An 18,818-nucleotide genomic window follows, 5' to 3' on the forward strand; every position below is an offset into this window, starting at 1 on the left:
TATTTGAAAAATGGGATTGTGTTCTTATTGTACAGTCAGCATAATGTGATAAGGAGAATAAAATTGGGAGGCCAAAGTTCAAGGTTTGTGTCTGGTTTTGCACTGTCTAGCTGTTGACTACGAACAAATTACAGTTGACCCTTCAACAACGTGGGTGTGAACTGGGCAGGTCCACTTATACAGAGATTTTAATAAGTAAATACATGCTGCAGTACTACAGGATTCGTGGTTGGTTGAACCCACAGGCAGTGCAGGAACTGCCTATGTGGAGGGCTCACTATAAAGTTATATGTGGCTTCTCGACTGTGTTGGGGATTGTTGTTCTAGGGTCAACTGTACTTGATTTCTTTGCGTTTCAATGACAGAAGCCTTAGTCTTTTTAGAGTTGTTGTAAAGATTGAGACGTTTTTTCATCTGCACTGTCTAATACAGTCACCACTACTGTAAGTAGCCTTTGAGTACTTAAAATGTGCCTGGTCCAAAATGACATGTGCTGTAAGTGTAAATCACACACTGGATTTTGAAGATTTCGTTTGAAAAGTATAAAATAGCTCATTGATTACTTTTTTTTCCCATTGACTGCATGTTGAAATGGCAGTATTTTGTATTCATTGAATTAAACAAAATACATTATTAAAGTTAATTTACTTGTTTCTTATTAGTTTTTTAAAATGTGTCTACTAGAAAATTTAAATTACATATATTTGTGGCTTGCATTATGTTTTTGTTGGGCAGTGCTACACTACATGGCAGTTCTTTGCAGAACATAGCATACATATAGAAAAAATGTTAGTTATAGCCAGAAAATGTAGAAGGTTTAATTGAATGGATGATTCTAATAGCAGGGAGCTTATTATTTTTACTAGGTTTCCAAGCAAGCTTTTGTTTAGACGTATTAATATTTCCTCTGTAAGTGTAGTAGGGGAGTAGACGAGAATTGTTAGAATCCAATTATGTAAGCAAATAATTTCAGTGCATTGAGTTAAGGTGACACAGGGTTGTGCTAGGTACTGCAGTATGTAGGATTCCTTTGGTTACAAATGACAGGAACCAGTTTGAATTAACTGAACTTAAAAAAGGGGAATCTTGTCACCATGGAAAGGGGAGAAGCGCATCTGAGTTTCCTGAATTCCTAGGATATAAATGCTATTTTCTCTTGCTCTCTCTCCTCCTCTCCCATACGTACTTCTCTCTCCTTGGCAGCGTTTTTCTCTTAGATCATGTATCTCCCCTTGTCAGAAAGCAGGTCTTCTACAGCTCTCCTTGCTCTAGGGATGGACTTACTCTGTGTCTGGTTTTAAATGGAAACATCCTCTGAAAAGGCCATGGTTGGCCTAGTTTGGTTTCAGGTACCCACCCCTGGGCCATGGCAGCTGTAATGTCAACCACAGAGAGGATATCTCAGGAAAAGGAAGTGCTGCTCTTGTCTGATAAGAGAATAAATATACACCATACCTACCCTAACTAATTTAGTAGGTACAGCCACTCTGTGGGGGGTAATACCCCAATTAACTAAAAAGAAGTTACATATTTTGTCCAAGTATAAACATCCAGCTGGAAGCACAGATCTATCTCTAAAGCCCAGGTTCTGAAAACAGAGTTAAGTTTTCCCAAATTATACAATTTGCTGTTTTTTTACCCTGTTCCAGATTGCTTCCCCTTGAAACTTATGATGGGAATAAGTGTAAGGAAACTGGTCTCATGGTAACACCCACTCAGTAAATCTTTCTTGAATTGAAAACCAACATATTTATGCTTTTTGATCTTTCAGCCAAAACTTTAAAGGTGATAGAAAAACTTTACCGTAATTATCTTTGCAGTAATAAGCTTAAAACGTACTTACCACCACTTGGGCATTTTGTTTTTGTAATTTGTGATCATCTACCTTCTTTTAAAAACTTCTCTATCTCATTTGTCATCAACATATGGCTCCATTTTTTTTATACCACATGGGCATAGTGATTTCAGAGGCAAAGATGAAAGAGTTGTTTTCTATGATTCATAAACAGTATCTGTCCCAAAGGAAATATTCTTTAGAAATAATGATCTATAAGTCTTTCAGAAAAAGATTATCCAGAGTATATTAATCTCTTCCTTAGGTCAAAAAGTAAATACTGTCAAACAAAAATGACTTCAAAAGGCTACAAGTCTAAGTGTGTTTTTCTTAATCCAGTAGATATGGTTTCATTTACATAGGAAAAGAGAAATAAGTGACAGTGTTAACGGCTGAATTCATATTAGTGCAGTGATGGAATACTAAGATCTCTGCCCTGGACTGGTCAGGAAACCGGTTTCTTATATGCAGCTGTGTGGCCTTAGGCAGCAATAAATGTAATGGCTAATCTTTGTTGGGTGCTAAACAGTATTTAGAACCCTCTTCCCTTAAGTCTTTCATGGACTCTTCCTAGTGCCAGTAGTGATTCAGTATTTACCAGGGGTCTGCGTTGTGTCAGGCACAGAGTTAGGTACCAAACATGATCCTGCCATCATGGAGCTTACAATCTGATATGAGAAATCGTACATGTAACAGGAAATTTCAATGTAATGTGTTGCAAGTGTTATGTTAGAAGACATATGATGTTCTGTGGGACTACATGGGATTATATCTAACTTGGTTTTAAGAACTTTGATGGTTTTCTGGGGGAAGTGCTGTCTATGTAGGGGGTCTGAAGGACCAGCAAGGTTGTTCAGGCAGGGTTTTTTTCTTTTTGGCTGTTTTTGAGAAGCTATTTCTTTTATTTTGCTCTTTAAACATTATATTTCCAGTGAGACAAGTAATATAGGAATATGCTCATGTGATGTATCTCCACATTTGAATGCAATCCTTCATTGATGGTTTATCATGCACATGTGTGAATTTTAAGTGATGTTGTCATTTGGGAGCCGCAACGACACCCCACTCCAATACTCTTGCCTGGAAAATCCCATGGACAGAGGAGCCTGGTGGGCTGCGAAGAGTTGGACATGGAGTCCATGGGGTCGAGAAGAGTCGGACATGACTGAGCGATTTCACTTTCACTTTTCACTTTCAAGCATTGGAGAAGGAAATGGCAACCCACTCCAGTGTTCTTGCCTGGAGAATCCCAGGGACGGGGAAGCCGAGTGGGCTGCCGTCTATGGGGTCGCACAGAGTCGGACATGACTGAAGCGACTTAGCAGCAGCAGCAGCAGCAGCAGCAGCAGCAGCAGCAGTCAGTCACATATGTGCTTAGTCACTCAGTTGTGTCTGACTCTTTGCGACCCCATGGACTGTAGCCTGCCAGGCTCCTCTGTCCATGGGGATTCATTGCCATGCCCTTATCCAGGGGGTTTTCCAACCCAGGGATTGATCCCAGGTCTCCTGCATTGCAGGCGGATGCTTTACTGTCTGAGGCACCAGGGAAGCCCTAGTCAATACAGATTTTAGATGTAAATGATTTTAAATTAAATTTGAAAGTTAGCTCCTTAGTCATAATTGCCATATTTCACATGCTCCAAGCCACATGTAGCTGGTGACTCAGGCAGGTTTTCTTAAAGAAGCTCAGTGTCTGGACTTAGAGGATGGGGAAAGCGGAAATGGTGATGCTTCTCTCCAGAGGAAAGTAGCTGGTATTGGAATGTGGAGGTTCCATTGTGCTGAATACCTTAGACTGAGGGCAGTGGGAAATCCTTGGATGGTTTTTAAGCATCTGAGTCACATAATTGGATCTGCATTTTAGAAAGCTCTAACATGAATCAGTTCACTCCTTTTTCTCAGTTTTCTTATCTCTAAATTGAAATGGATAGTCTCCTCTTTACAGCTCCTTCCAGGTTTAATATTACAAAAATTTCAGCTGTTATGAAAAAATTTAATTCCATGCTGACTTTTAGAACTCTTGGGTAGTGAGATTACAACTAGTGCTTAAAGGGGTGATTTTGTGGGAATAGGGGTGGGTGAGAGGGCAGGCAGAAAGCTGAATGAATAATACATCATTTCCACTGAGAAATAAGGAAACGGGAAGGTTATGCAGATTCCTCTGTCAGTCTCCTGAGAGGGAGCTAGTGGACTTTAGCCTCTCAGCAGACAGATGGAATGGCACCTTGCCCTACTTCTACTACAGATGAAATCTGATAGTTGTTCTCCAAAAATCAAAGTGCTACATACTGAGATATTTACTGATAAAATGATATTTGCTGATGAAATCTGGAATTTGCTTAAATTAGGGGTTTATACATATAAAACATGGTTGGCTGTAACTTAGTTATTGTAAATGCTGAATGATGGGTATCAAAGGTCCATTATATAATTTAATTTTGTATATGTTTGAAAAATTTCATAACAGGAAATTAAAGATACAATAACAATATAAAAGTGCTCCAATTTATTACTCAAGTTCTTTATTTACTTTTAGCACAAATGGAGAAACAGTCAGACTCTCATTTTGGCCATATTGAAATAAATAGACTTAGAACTGCTGTGTCATAAATACTGACACTTTGCTTTAAGTTTTGTATCAACTTCGGTGGCTTAAAATATTCCAGACTGCATTGAGTTTGTGTAGGCAGATCAAAGAAAGAGAATTATACTCTAAGGACAGGGGTGACTCTTTTAGGGATTTTGTTGATGACATAGGCAAGGGCTCTGCTGCTCTGGGCTTGATCTACCCAGGAAGGCAGTCTCTGGATAGCAGGGTGAGGTGGAGAGGTTACTCGTTTTGAAGTCAGGCGTAATAGACTCCAAGCTCCAATACTTTGGCCACCTGATGTGAAGAGCTGACTCATTGAAAAAGACCCTGAAGGATTGAGGGCAGGAGGAGAAGGGGGTGACGGAGGATGAGATGGTTGGATGGCATCACCGACTCAATGGACATGACTTACAGTAAACTCCAGGTGATAGTGAAAGACAGGGCAGCCTGGAGTGCTGCAGTTCATGGGGTTGCAAAGAGCTGGACATGACTTAGCAACTGAACAGCAACAACAACATAATAGACTCAGCGAAATTATCACTTGAAGGACAATGACAAAAAAGAAAATAGATAACTATGTTCATTGAACTCTCACTATATGCTAGGCGCTGTATCAAGCTCTGTGTGCTTTTTATATCATAGAATTTTAATAGCTATCCTGTTAGTTCAATGCCACTGTTTTACAGACTAGGAATTGAGGCATAAAGAAGTTATATGATTTGTCCATGATCATAGAGATTTTATGTAATTCCCAGTAAATGTTATGATAAATAAAAATTGAAATCCAGTGGTTAGGTTGTAGTTGGTATCCCAGTGAAGATTAGGTTTGGATGAACATAACAGAAAAAAAAAATCAATGACTTTTAATAGTTTCTTTCTCACCTTGAAAAAGTCTAGAGAAAATCGCTTCAGGCTGCCATGGTTCTCTGGGGATCACAGTCCTTCTATCCTGTTGTTTCCCTGTGAAAGTCTCCCATCCTCAAGGCCACTTCATGGTCCAAGATACCTACTGGAACGCCATATTCCAACCAGAAGAAAGGGAAAAGGAATGGAAGAAGGGCATACCATCAATCTTCCTTTTTAAGGATAAATACCAGAAATTACACACATCATTTCTGCCTATATTATAATGACCTTTACTTAGTCCCATGTACATACCTAGTAGATTATAGAAACCTTGCATGTGGCAGGCCCAAGACATGAAAGAAGACTGAGAAATATATTCTTTATAAAACTGTAACCCTGTGCCCAGCTGAAGCTCAGGGGTTCTGTTAGCATAGAGGAGGATAATGAATATTGAGAACGACTCACAATCACTGCTTAGCTCTTACTCAGCTGCATTTCAGAGCTCTGGTCTCCTTGGGTATTAAATGGACATGGTAATTCTTATCAAAAGACCTTTCACATTTAAATGGGTAAATAAATGAAAAAACCCAGGCACTTAATTTAGAGCTTAGAAAATGCTAGTTCGTTTCCTTCAGGTAGATTTGGTCAAGTGGGCAGCAGTGGTTGGGTGCCCAGGAGATTCTGCCTGGAGATTCAGCACCCTGAGAGTGGGCTTTACCTGCATCTTCTGTGGTCACTGCCTTCCGCTTCACCACCACAGAGGATTTGCCACATACTCTAGGGCCAACAACCTTTAGGCACAATGGGATTACAAAGAATAAGCCTCCATATTTCAATGATCTTGAGCATAAAATCATATATAAGGAGCTCAGAGCCAAATATGGGGATATCTAGGATTTAGGGAAACTTTTACTTCAGTGTAGCTTCCCTGGTGGTTCAGATGGTAAAGCATCTGCCTGCAATGCAGGAGACCTGGGTTCAATCCCTGGGTTGGGAAGATCCCCTGGAGAAGGAAATGGCAACCCACTCCAACATTCTTGCCTGGAAAATCCCATGGACGGAGGAGCCTGGTAGGCTACAGGGATCGCGAAGAGTCAGACACGACTGAGTAACTTCACTGGTTCACTGGTTTACTTCAGTGTAGATTTTCACCTGACTTTGGGGAACTCTTTACCACACAGAATTTTTCAGTCTGTTTTCCCTAAGACTGAGAGTAACTGATCACAGGGCCAGCTCGTGGTAGTCTGTCAGGGTCTGTCCAGGAAGCTGAAGTTTTCCAGCTTGTAAAGTGACAGATAAAAGGGGCTGGTGCTTCCATGAATTACTCTTGAAATGGTAATGAATGTGTAACATTATTATACCATGACCATGCCCTTGCAAAGTCAAGGGTAAGTTGAATGTTAGCAAATGGAACTATATTTTCAGTGAGCTTACTAAAGGAGAACCTTTGGTGAATTTTCCTGTAAGTTAAAGATGGCCTCCCAAACAAGTTTTTGCATTTTCTTTCATTCAGTTAGCAAATACTTATTAAGCATGTACTGCTTGGTAGGCACTGTGCTAGACCTGGCAAAACACGGTGAATATTGCCTTTACCTACCAGGGTTGCTCAATTATAAATTGACAAATAGTACTCTCAGGCTAACTTATAGTCAAATAATAGTGTTTGTTTCATCAATTCTAAAACTGTTTAAAAATACATAAACATGTATAAAACCTCGAAGCTCTCTAAATTGATAGTATATTGTGTGTCATACTTCACCAGTGATAAATGTATTTTAATGCTGCAACTTAAGCTGGATGATTTCATAGATTTGGTAAGTAGGGCTTTTGTGTTTATTGTGTGCTTTTATGTGCCTTATTTCATTTTATTTTTTTCCTGTGAGAAAGGGTGAGTGGTCCACTTCATAGAAAGGGAATATGGCTATGAGACTGAGGAAAACTTGTGGCAAGTCTAGGACTCAAACATAGGTTGTATTTTTTTTTCTCCCAAAGCTAGTGGTTTTCAACCATACATGATGTCTCTTTAATCTGCAAACACATATACGTATACACATACACATACACATGTGTGAACACAGTGAAAGTCAAGCTTCTTTTAAAGCATGGAGCTTGCTTTTAATGAAAACAAAGTGTTTTTTTTTTTTTTTTCCCTTCTAGTGGTTTAAAACTAGGCCAAACAATAGCCACATATCAATTTTCAGGAACACAACATAAAAAGTCTTTCTAACTCAGATGGTTACAAAACAAGCTTGCTTGTTGTGAAGACACATTAATTAAAACCTTTCAGGTTTCATTGCGGAGAAGGCAATGGCACCCCACTCCAGTACTCTTGCCTGGAAAATCCCATGGATAGAGGAGCCTGGTAGGCTGCAGTCCATGGGGTCGCTGAGGGTCAGACACGACTGAGCAACTTCACTTTCACTTTTCACTTTCATGCATTGGAGAAGGAAATGGCAACCCACTCCAGTGTTCTTGCCTGGAGAATCCCAGGGATGGGGGAGCCTGGTGAGCTGCCGTCTACGGGGTCGCACAGAGTCGGACATGACTGAAGCGACTTAGCAGCAGGTTTCAATAAGGTACCCAAACCATTTTCACTGACCACACTTTGTAAGGCAGGTCAGAGCCAAGGAATGACCTAAATGTCTTCCAGCTTTCACTTTGACCTCTAAAATTACCTCTTCTGACTGGTTGTTGTTGTTCAGCCGCCCAGTCATGTCCGACTCTTTGTGAACCCATGGACTGCAGCGTGTCAGGCCTCTCTGTCCCTCACCATCTCCCAAAATTTGCCCAAGTTCATGTCCATTGCATCAGTGATGCCATCCAGACATCTCATCCTCTGATGCCCTCTTCCCCTGCCCTCAATCTTTCCCAGCATCAGGGACTTTTCCAGTGAGTCAGCTGTGACTAGAACAGGGGCCAAAGCATGATTCTTCTTGATGAATTTTAATCTCAATCAGTAGCTAGCTGTGTGAGTTTTGGCAAGTTATTTACCATTGCCAGGCTTGCCTGAAAATAAGGATAACACCTTTGCAGGGATGTTGGGAAGGTGAGAGTTAAGGTGGGTTAGATAAATGGCAAATGGTAAGTAATCAGTGGAGCTTCCTGGTGGCTCAATGGTAATAAATCTGCCTGCCAGTGCAGGAGACGGAAGAGACAAAGGAAATGCAGGTTAGATTCCTGGGTTGGGAAGACCCCCTGGAGGAGAAGATGGCAACCCACTCAGGATTCTTGCCTAGAAAATCCCTTGGACTGAGGAGCCTGGTGGGCTGCAGTACATAAGAGTCAGTCACAACTGAGTGACTGAGCACAGCATAGCAGCACAAGTAATCGATGGCAGTTATTTTTATTAGGACTAGACTAGAGCTTCAAGGAGGAACAGGCCTTAGGATATTGAGTTATCTTTAAAAATATGCCCTTCCTGGAAAAATTGTCGTATTTTCTAGGAGCTCCAGCATTCCACAAAGCACCAAGAACAGACCACCTCATTCCTGAAGAATTTCACGGGGATAACTGAGATTTTCTTCTCAGCATACTTTTTTCCCCAGCATACTTCCTCTTTTCTCTTGAGTATTGCTCTAAGTGTAGCTCCTGACAGCTGCCACTATTTATGGATGCATTCTATGGTAAAACCTTAATTAAATGGGACTTGGCAACTGGAACATTTCAATGGCCATGGTTTTTCCCTCTGGGCTTCATTTGGAGGAGAAAGAAGAAATGACAACCCAAGTGTTGAGAAAAATAGGAACATTTAAGAACTAGAGAGAATCTTGTAATTCAGCACCTTCATTTTACTGCTGAGAGAAGGAGAAGCAACCAAGGCCTCTCTTCTGACTCATAATTTGTTGTTGTTGTTTTTCAGTCCCTAAGTCGTGTCTGATTCTGTGACCCCATGGATGCAGCATGCCAGGTTCCTCTGTCCTCCACTATCTCCCGGAGTTTTCTCAAATTCACGTCCATTGAGTTGGTGATGCTATCGATTCATTACTCAGTCAGATAGTTACAGAGTTGGAAGAGAATTCCCAGTCTGTTGGTTTTTATTCTGGACTGTGGCTTGAAGATGTGACCTTAGCATCCCTCTTAATGTTAATCTTCCAGGTGTGCTGCTACATGACAGGTCTCAAATATGTCTGCCCGCAGGGGTGTCAGTGGTGAAGAGTTGGGCAGGCTGGGGATCATACACGGGGAAGTGGTGGTCAACAGCCACACTCCAACTGGAGCCTGTGTATCTTTTGTAAAGGCATCTAAGCTGAATTTTTTTTTTAAACGACAGGACAAACAAAATATCTGGGGCTAAATGTGGCCTCCTGGTCCCCAGTTTGAATGCCTTGCAGTGTTTGTATCCGTAGGCCATATTCACTAGGAAGATAATCGAGTCATGTAGCTGAGGCATGCTGCCAAAGAAAGTTTTAGTGCTGTTCATTGATTTATGTTAGTTGAATACTGAAGAAGTTTATTTCAGAAACCAAATCATAATACATCTTTAACAGAAGGCAGAAGCTCTGCCCTCGATACAGTTTGGTTAGCTAGAATTCTTTGTTGTCTGATTATCCAGGTGAATTCAGATGTTACAGTGTGTAGGACAGTCACAGCTGGGAATTCACCAGTCTCAATACTGGAGGTTTTGTGTTATAAGCCCAAAACAATATTTCAAAAAGATAACATCTTACCATGTGGTAAAAACTGATATTTTCCAACCTACTTCATTTTTATGAAAATAATAGTCATAAATTGCTGTTTATTTTATAGTCCACTAGTAGGCCACAATATGTAGTTTAAAAAATCACTAGGCTAGGTGATAATAATACATTTTTATTTATTCACTAGTTTCAAAATTCAGCAGGTACTTAATATCTAATGAGTATGAAATTCTCTTTGGTGTCATGAGGGTACAGACATGAGCAAAATATGGATGTTTGTATTTCAGGAGTCCAAAATCTAACAGGATAGACATGCATTAAATTATCTAAAAACTCAAGGCAGAATAATCACTTCACATTATACATAATGCTTTTATATTATCATAAATCATAATGACAATCAATCTCTTAAGTATGCAAGACCTATTTTAACTTAATTTTACAGATAGGAAATTATGTTTTTGAAAAAAGTGACATAAATATAAAAATACATTGATGATACTGATAATGGTATTTGCTAAGCTCTTACTATATGTTATGTACTAATTTATTTCTCACTACAATTTTATTATGATGACACTGTTATTCTGTTTTCACTATTCACTATTCACTATTTATGGATGAGAAAAGTGAGGCAGAAAGAGTAAGTAACTTGCGCAAGCTTGTAGAGCTAACAGTCCATGGAACTAGGATTCAGTCCTGGGAAATATGGTGCTAGAATCTCAGTCATAAGCAATGTTGTCTAGTTCCTGGAAACAGATTTTCTAGTTCTTGGTATAGATCATAATCCCAGATAGGTTGTATCACACAAAGGTTGTGTGACATCTGCTGTGTTAAGAGAGCATTTGGGGGATGATGGAGAATAGAGTCTGCTTCTCAAACATTCCTCAGTATGGATCATCTTCATCAAGTTAATAAAACTGACTGAAGTCAGCAACAGAAAAGGTGAAGAGAACTCTCTCCCAAAGGGCATCTAATCCTTTGGCTCTGCCCCGTATGGGGTGTGATATTCTTTTTTTCTTTTTTAAATGTATTTTGTATTGAAGTATAGTTGATTTACAGTGTTATGCCAGTCTCTGCTGTACAGCAAAGTGACTCAATTATTTATATATGAGCATTCTTTTTTATATTCTTTTCCATTATGACTTATCACATGGTATTGAATCTAGTTCCCTGTGGTATACTTTAGGACCTTGTAGTTTATCCATTCTAAATGTCCCAGTATGCAGTTGCCAGCCCCAGCTCCCAGCCATCCCTCTCCCTCCCCATGCCTGTCTGTTCTCTACTTCTGTGATCTGTCTGGTAGATAGGTGCATTTGTGCCATATTTTAGATTGTACATGCAAGTGATGTCATATAGTATTTGTTTTTCCTTTCTGACTCAGTATAATAATCTTTAAATGCACCTATGTTGCTGCAAATGGCATTGTTTTGTTATTTTCTTATGGCTGAGTAATACTCCATTGTATGTATGTACTACATCTTTATCCAGTCATCTGTTGATGGACATTTAGGTTGTTTCCATGTTTTGGCTATTGCGAATAGTGTGATATTCTTGAGATAAAATAAATTATGAAACAATCATCTTGGAAAAACAGAGTTTGATTGTAAATGTTCACCTTGGATTTTACCAGTACCACCTTTCTTCCTTAAGCCCAAGCCTGCATTCAAAATCACATAGACAAGTTTCCATGAGTATAGTCCTGGAGAAAATAATACTTAGCCTTTACTGAGCTCCTATCATGAGAGGAAGTTAGACGATTAGCACTAAGGATAGAGTTGTGCCCAAGCCATATCACTAAGAGTAATAATAGAGAACATTTGTTAAGAACTTTCTCTATATGTGTTAGGTACTAATTTAATTCTTAATTCAACTGTATAATGATGGTAGTTTTATTATGCTTTATTTTATAGAATACAAAAGTGGTATCTTTATGCAAACTTTATGTGAACTCTGTGAATTTGATCTTTAGGATAGTAAAGAAAATTTTAGTGATGAAATTTGTGTATATTCTAATTTAAGCCCTAAACTAACTTTTAAGCTGTTGTAAATTAATCTAGTTACTGTATTTTCCTGCCTTTTATGTTCTTTATATTCTGAATTTTGTAGGGTTATTTATTAATAACTATTCTGATTGGTTGTAATTATGTTAAATTAAGTGTAAATATAAAAATAAAATGCCCCCTGTATTCCATTCATGTTTTTCTTTAAATTTACAAAGTGATTAAATAGATGTCACAAAATACAAGGCATGTGTTTATAATTTATTCCAGCAGTATATCTGCAACTTTGAAAAGTTGAGTGAAAATAACTGAGTGCTTTTTTTGGAAAATAATAATTCTCACTTTTCAAAATGGTATTTTCTAAATTCTCTTAATCCAGGGTATAAATCCAGAGTTTGTCAAGGCATATGACAGATATTAAGTATTTTCCTCTCCCTGTGGGTCAGTAATAAATTAAAAGATGAGGAAGGGTGCAGAAAAAGATGATCTAAAATGTTATTGGAAAAGATTTACTTCCTAGACTTTAGAGAGTACTAGTCAAGTATCTAAAATAATGTCAAACTGACAGATTGGGAAAATTGAAAGTATAAAACTTGTGTTTAAATTTTATTACAGTTTTAACTGTCACCACTCAAATTGTTTGATCCTGTAAATGAGCATTAACTGTGATTTGTGATTTGGGTAAGAACACATGTTCATTAGATAATGCAGTTAGGAAAGCAACTGGCTGATAATCCACCTTTTCCCAGAGGGACTGGAAGGGTCTAGAAGACAGCAAACACTCTTGGCTTTTACTGATTTATCCCCTTCCTACAGGAATTTGCATTTGAGTAATCCTTGAAGAGGAAAATTTGTTTCAATCCAATTAATTTATTTTATGTAGACGTGTAGAGCTAGAGCTCCCAGGAAACTCCTTGGATCCCAAATAATTTAGACTGAAGTCTCTTAGATGCTACAGTTTGACTTTGTGTTGTTAAAGATATCAAAATAATAACAGCAAGAGAAAGTCATGAAAAGTGAGATGGCAAATTTAGGTTTGTGTATGGGGTTAAGCAAGTTTTACACGCATGAACTTTTTTCTTGTTGTTTTGGTGATGAAAGTCCATCAGATGACTTGAAGACACCTCAGTAATCCCAAATCTTAATAGGGAAAAATAATTTTAAGCCAAGATTTTCACCTGGTCTTCACCTAAACTGATGAGAATGAAGGGGATACTTCTGCAATCTTATTCCAGGTGAAAGTGAGCATTTGGTAATTGCATTTTGAGACTTAACAGAGTTAAGCCTTGGTTTCATAAGGCTTGAAATATATAATGTTGAGGCCCTGTTTAAGAATAAGAAAACAAAATCACGGATATAAAATTAGGTGCATTAGTCCTGAAAGGGGCTTCTCCAAAAAATGACTCCTGACTCTTAGGTTTCATTAGCTTCTTAATTCTCCTCTGATTAATTAGTGACTACCCTTTGTGTTCCGCACTATGAGAGAAAAAAGGGGGAGGAGCTAGAAACTAGGAAGAAAATCCTTGTCTAGCTTTCTTCCCACCCATCCCCTCACGATAGCTGAGTGGTGCAGACTCCTTAGCTCTAGGTCCCAAGGTAAATGATGTCAGAACTGAAACTGCACCTGATTGAACCTTGTCCCCTCTCCGCCTCACCCCGCCAATATTTTCGTTCAACAAAGAGTTACTAAACAGTCACATCTCCTCCCTAGGTGGAATAGGCTGTAACTGCCTCCTAGCGTTAGAATAGCCAGGTCTTTGCTGTCTCCGTTAGGGATTTTACCCATTCCGGGAAATGTGCAAAATACTGCTGTTTCTTTCTATCTTGGCATAACATGCGTTCTTTTTCTGTTCAGTTGAGTTAAGTCAGTCCTCCCGGAGGGCAACTGTTGGGATGGCTTTGACTCGCCGAATCTTCCAGCAAATATAGGTTAAGTTATACAAAATGGGCGTGTCTGGATCTTACCAAGAGAACCTCTCCTCCCCAAAGCTTACCAGGCTGAGACACCCAGCCCCTTTCTTCTTCACCTCACGTGCGCGAAAACACCCTTCTCTCTAGTCGTAGTAGTCCCCTCCCCCTCCCACCCCGCCCCATTTTCCGCCTTCAACAGCCCCCTCTCCGAGAATCTCTCCTCCCTTACTCTCTCTTTCCTTCCCTCCCCGCAGACCAGCCGCGCTTGGAGTTGCCCTGCCGCGCGGCGCGGGGCGACGCGGCGACACCTATAGGACTGCTTCCGGGCACTCCCCAGACAGAGGGTGGCTGGCCCGGGTCGGGAGCTCGGCAGGGCGGGCGGCTCCACCGCGGCTGCACCAGGGACGCGCGCACCCGCCTGCCCGCCCGCGTCCCTCCTCCCCTGCGCCCTCGCGCCCGGCGCCCAGAGCCGCGCTCTGCCCAGGGCGGTGGCTTCGCCGGGCCCCGCAAAGCTCCTCTCCGCCGGCCGCTCCCCCTTTCCTTCCTATTTGCGTCATGTGGGACACTTGATTTTTTTTTTCCCCCTTTAAAAAAAAAATTCCTCCTTTAGCCCTTTCCACCTTCCACCCCCACCCCTTCGTCTTCTCAGGTTGATTTCCCCCCCGCCCCCCCTTCTCTGAGCTTGCTCATGAGCCTTCTCGGAAGCTACCGGAAAAAGACCAGCAACGATGGTTATGAATCCTTGCAGCTGGTGGACAGTAACGGGGACCTAAGTGCGGGGAGCGGCGGGGGCGGCGGCAAACAGAGAGTGAACGCCGGGGCGGCAGCGGCGCGGAGTCCCGCCCGGCAGCCTCAGGACCGCGCCAGCACCATGGACAGCTCAGGTAGCGCCGCGGGAGGGCAGCGCCCCGCTGAACTCTGCAGGGTCCTCCAGTTGCGGCCCGGTTCACTAGCTCTCAACCCAGTCCGGGCTTGGGAGAGGACAGGATGAAGGCGAAGGCACCTAATACCACTAGGGTGTCGCGTCTCTAATTTCTCTAGTCCAGGGAGCTAGGAAACGTTAGATCAGTCCGGAGGCCCGGTGACCGTAGCGAGCGCCTCTTAATCTCTCTAGGCTGCTGGATACACCAGCTGGGGGGCGGGGAGAGAAGGGGAAAGGGGAGGGTAAGGGTGGACAGGATTGGGGAGGGGTGGCGCGAGGAGCGGTTGGGAAGAAGGCGGGGAGTGGCAGCGGCTTTCACTCTCCAGCTGGATGAGGGGGAGAGGTGAAGGGCCGAGTGTGCTGATTGCTTTTGCAGCCTGCCGAAGGTATTTATTCCAATTATTATTCTTGCAGTGCTGATCTTATTTACAATTCTGTAAAGCTCTGCCTCTTCTGCACTCTGCTGTGTGCCAAGGTTAATGCTGTTACCTTTCTTGAGCAAATTTTACCTGGGATCTAGAGCCGTTTTGCACAATGAAAATGTTTTCATCTGTTGTTGGCTTTGATCTTGTTTATCTTTATACTTTTGCAGTGAGTGTATTAATATTTCATGAACCTCTACATGTAAAGAAAATGGAAATGTCTCTAAACTTTGCATCTGGGCTTGCAGCCGTCTTTTAGAAAGCGTTTTAGCAAGTTGGATTTTCTCTTGGAGATGCTCTTTTAGCGATTTCCATAGTAGAACAGTTATTTAATATATCCACATTTGACCTGGAATGTCATTATAGTGGTTTGCTTACCTTTTCAAGGAGCCAAAATAGGACGACTGTGTACGTAAAGATAATGTATAATTGAGGTGCTCTTTGGTTTGTTCTATATTGGTAACTTTAATACTGGACAACTGAGAACTCTGGGAGGAAAGATTTGTGTTGAGTTGTTTGGGAGATAATGAAACCAAGCTGAATTTAATTCCAGCACTTTGCAAAAAAAAAGCTTCTTTTCTTTTAATTGTGTAATGACTCTTCTTGGGCTACCATTTTCTATTTTCTTCATCCTAATAGCGTGATGAAATATTGTCCACAGGTGTTCAAGTGTCCAGGCTGAGAACTGATTTTATCCATATAAGTTCTTATTGACGTTAAATAAGGTATTGATGGGATGTTGTTTCATGACAGTTTTAAACTAAAGCTAAAATTATCCCTAAGGGACTGATGGTTTCAAGGGCTTTGGTATGATGTTTTGCATGATTATTTGATTTATGTTTTTCCAAATCTGTGTTATATCAAGGTACAAACTATCTTTTGACAGGATGTAGTGTCTTTTAAATCTTAAAAAAAGATCCATACTCTAAATGATGCTACTATAATTCTTTTGGAACATAATGTACATATAACAGATAAATGCAATGAAAATGAACATTTCCAAATGTGTTCAGAGGAGCCTCACTTCAAGGAAATGAAATATGAAATTCCAAGTAATTTAATTTTTATAGAGATTTTCATTTTAAAATTGGAATTTGTTTTTGAAAGTATATTACCTTCTAGAATAAATTCTACATGTATTTTCTGAGCCTGGTTGTATATGTGCTAGGCACTGTGCTAAGTAAGCACTGTAGGGAAAAGGAAAGTGAAAGTGAAGTTGCTCAGTCGTGTTCGACTCTTTTCGACCCCATGGACTGTAGCCTACCAGGCTCCTCTGTCCATGGGATTTTCCAGGCAATAGTACTGGAATGGATCGCCATTTCCTTCTCCAGGGGATCCCGACCCAGGGTACGAACCCAGGTCTCCCACATTGTAGACAGATGCTTTTCTGCCTGGGCCACCAGGGAAGCACTGTATGGAATGCAGTAGTAAATGAGACACCTCTGATCTCTAGGGCACCATCCTACAATAGGGGCAGTAACTTGGACACAGTTACTAAATTCTGCTAAATTCTGGATTTTTGAGGATTTCCCCCCCCCCATCATTATGAAATCAGATTTTTTAATAGCTTTAGAGAAAAATAATGAATTGCTTTGATAAATTATTGTAATGAAAAACCATTTTTATTAAGAATACTGTAGTTTCTAAAGTGCTATTGCTAGGAGTTGATTGTTCAACTTGATCAAACTAGCACTATATGAAGAGGTTGCTAGATCTCCACCCACCCACTTTAGGCTAGGAGAATATTGTGGCTTTGTTTTAGCATTCATTTCAGGAGAGTGCTGTTTGGTGAGGGATTGGTCTCTGAGAATGGGCTTTCCTGTAGTGGGTAGGAAGTTTCATTTACCAGGGAAACTATACCTGTTTATCTAATTATAGTTCTAGCATCTAAGATTTTCGAAGAGTGGCCTTGTGCAGTATAAATATGTCCATTTGTTTAAGGTATTAAACTTATGGATCACTTCTAAACTAGCAATAGTTTGCCCATTTATTCAACTGATTGTACTGACGTGCTGAATAGGGTAGGTGGTTCATGGGGCTTTTGCTTTAATGAAAATGTTTAAGAATGAAAAAAATATATGTCAAGATCCCTTAGAGAATGTAAAGCTTAGTCTTAATAATGCCTTACACTTTTATAGCTATTTATAATAGAATACTTGTACACTTTATTTTATTTCCCCAGAATTCTGTTAGATAGGGTAAGCAGCATGTGTCCATGTCTAGAGACTTGGGATCAAACCTCTGCACTATTGTTACTAGATGGAAAATATAGAAATGCTTTAAACTTGTTCTCCATTTACAAAAGGAGAATCCTCATAGAGTTCTGACCATAGAGCTTAAGTCTGAGACTTGAAACAATGTAAGAATACTTTTGCAGTTTTTCTTCTTTTTACTATCTGTGCCCTTCCAATTTATGAGATGAGGAAATACTCTTACAGATGGCAGGAGACTTGCTCAAGGTAAAATAGCAAGTTAGTGACAGCTAGATTCACGTCGTCTGACTCTAAGGTCTAAGTGTTTCCCCATTGAACCAAGCTGTCTTTCTATGTAGGCATACTGTCATTGTTGAAATGGAAGCAACCTTGTCTACTTTGATTTTCCCCTCTGTTCTTAGATGAAAGACCGATAGATGTTCAGAGAAGTGTAATGACTTTCTAAGTTAACAGACTCCAGGTAGATTCCAGAGCAGTCTCCTTGCTGGGTTTGTTCTGCAGAGCTCTCTGTCTGTCCTGGCTCACTTTCTCTTCATTTAAATTATTCTCTAGAAGATTGTCATTCAAAGGTCATCCTCTCATATCCCAAATGGCATTGCAGCTATCCCAACTCATTATCTCAGAAACTCCATATTTCTCTTTTGTGTATTTTACCTTCCATGGAAAGTAGAATCCACAAATATGTTCCAACATTAGGCTTTACTTAAAAAATTCATAATGATAAGTCATAAAACAGACCAATTAAAATCCAGATTTTAATGGGATTTAAAAGTATAAGGATAATGAGAACTGCTACAATGATTTAATGAAGTATAAGGATGATGAAGAATGCTAAAATGTTTTCTTGCTTTATATGAATCTGACTTGAAAATAGAAGTTACTTTCAACAAATACTGTTTTAGGTAGTGTTTAAACCCAGGATTCTGGAGAAGGCAATGGCACCCCACTCCAGCCTGAAAAATCCCATGGACGGAGGAGCCTGGTAGGCTGCAGTCCATGGGGTTGCTAAGAGTCGGACATGACTGAGCTACTTCACTTTCACTTTTCACTTTCATGCATTGGAGAAGGAAATGGCAACCCACTCCAGTGTTCTTGCCTGGAGAACCCCAGGGACGGGGGAGCCTGGTGGGCTGCCATCTATGGGATCACACAGAGTTGGACACGACTGAAGCGACTTAGCAGCAGCAGCAGCAAACCCAGGATTCACAATTTGAATCTGGCTTTAACTTTATGAAATATTTACTTGGATAACTTCGTAATTCATTACTGAAATATCATCAACATATGGGTACTGATAGTACTTACTTAGGAATACCTGCCCATTTAAGGGTTTTGAAGATTGAAGGCACAATTGATTCATCCAACTTATTTAGTTGTGGCTAAAGTTTGAGTGACTCTGGATAACCATTTAACGATGCATCTGTGTCAAATTTCAAATGC

General features: G+C 40.3%; 1 protein-coding gene across 4 annotated transcripts in view; it reads left to right on the forward strand.

Moving 5' to 3' along the window:
• DNAJC6 (DnaJ heat shock protein family (Hsp40) member C6) overlaps positions 1-18,818 on the forward strand; it is a 179,958-nt gene that overhangs the window by 47,621 nt on the left and 113,519 nt on the right. Inside the window, exon 1 of one of the 4 annotated variants that reach the window (XM_086390404.1) lies at positions 13,393-13,506. The exons of 1 other annotated variant lie outside the window; for it this stretch is intronic. Coding sequence is in view for 1 of the 3 variants with exons in the window: in XM_086390400.1 (XP_086246526.1) it covers positions 14,510-14,705 (196 nt within the window). In the remaining 2 variants the exon portion in view is untranslated. Of the gene's footprint in view, positions 1-13,392; positions 13,507-14,376; positions 14,706-14,996; positions 15,130-18,818 lie in introns of those variants that run through there. 2 more of the 4 variants (XM_086390400.1, XM_086390403.1) reach the window with 2 other exon arrangements.

This window comes from Bos grunniens, chromosome 3 (assembly GCF_055505025.1).
Source record: "Bos grunniens cultivar Pamir isolate PY7600 chromosome 3, Bosgru_T2T1.0, whole genome shotgun sequence".
NCBI lineage: Eukaryota > Metazoa > Chordata > Mammalia > Artiodactyla > Bovidae > Bos > Bos grunniens.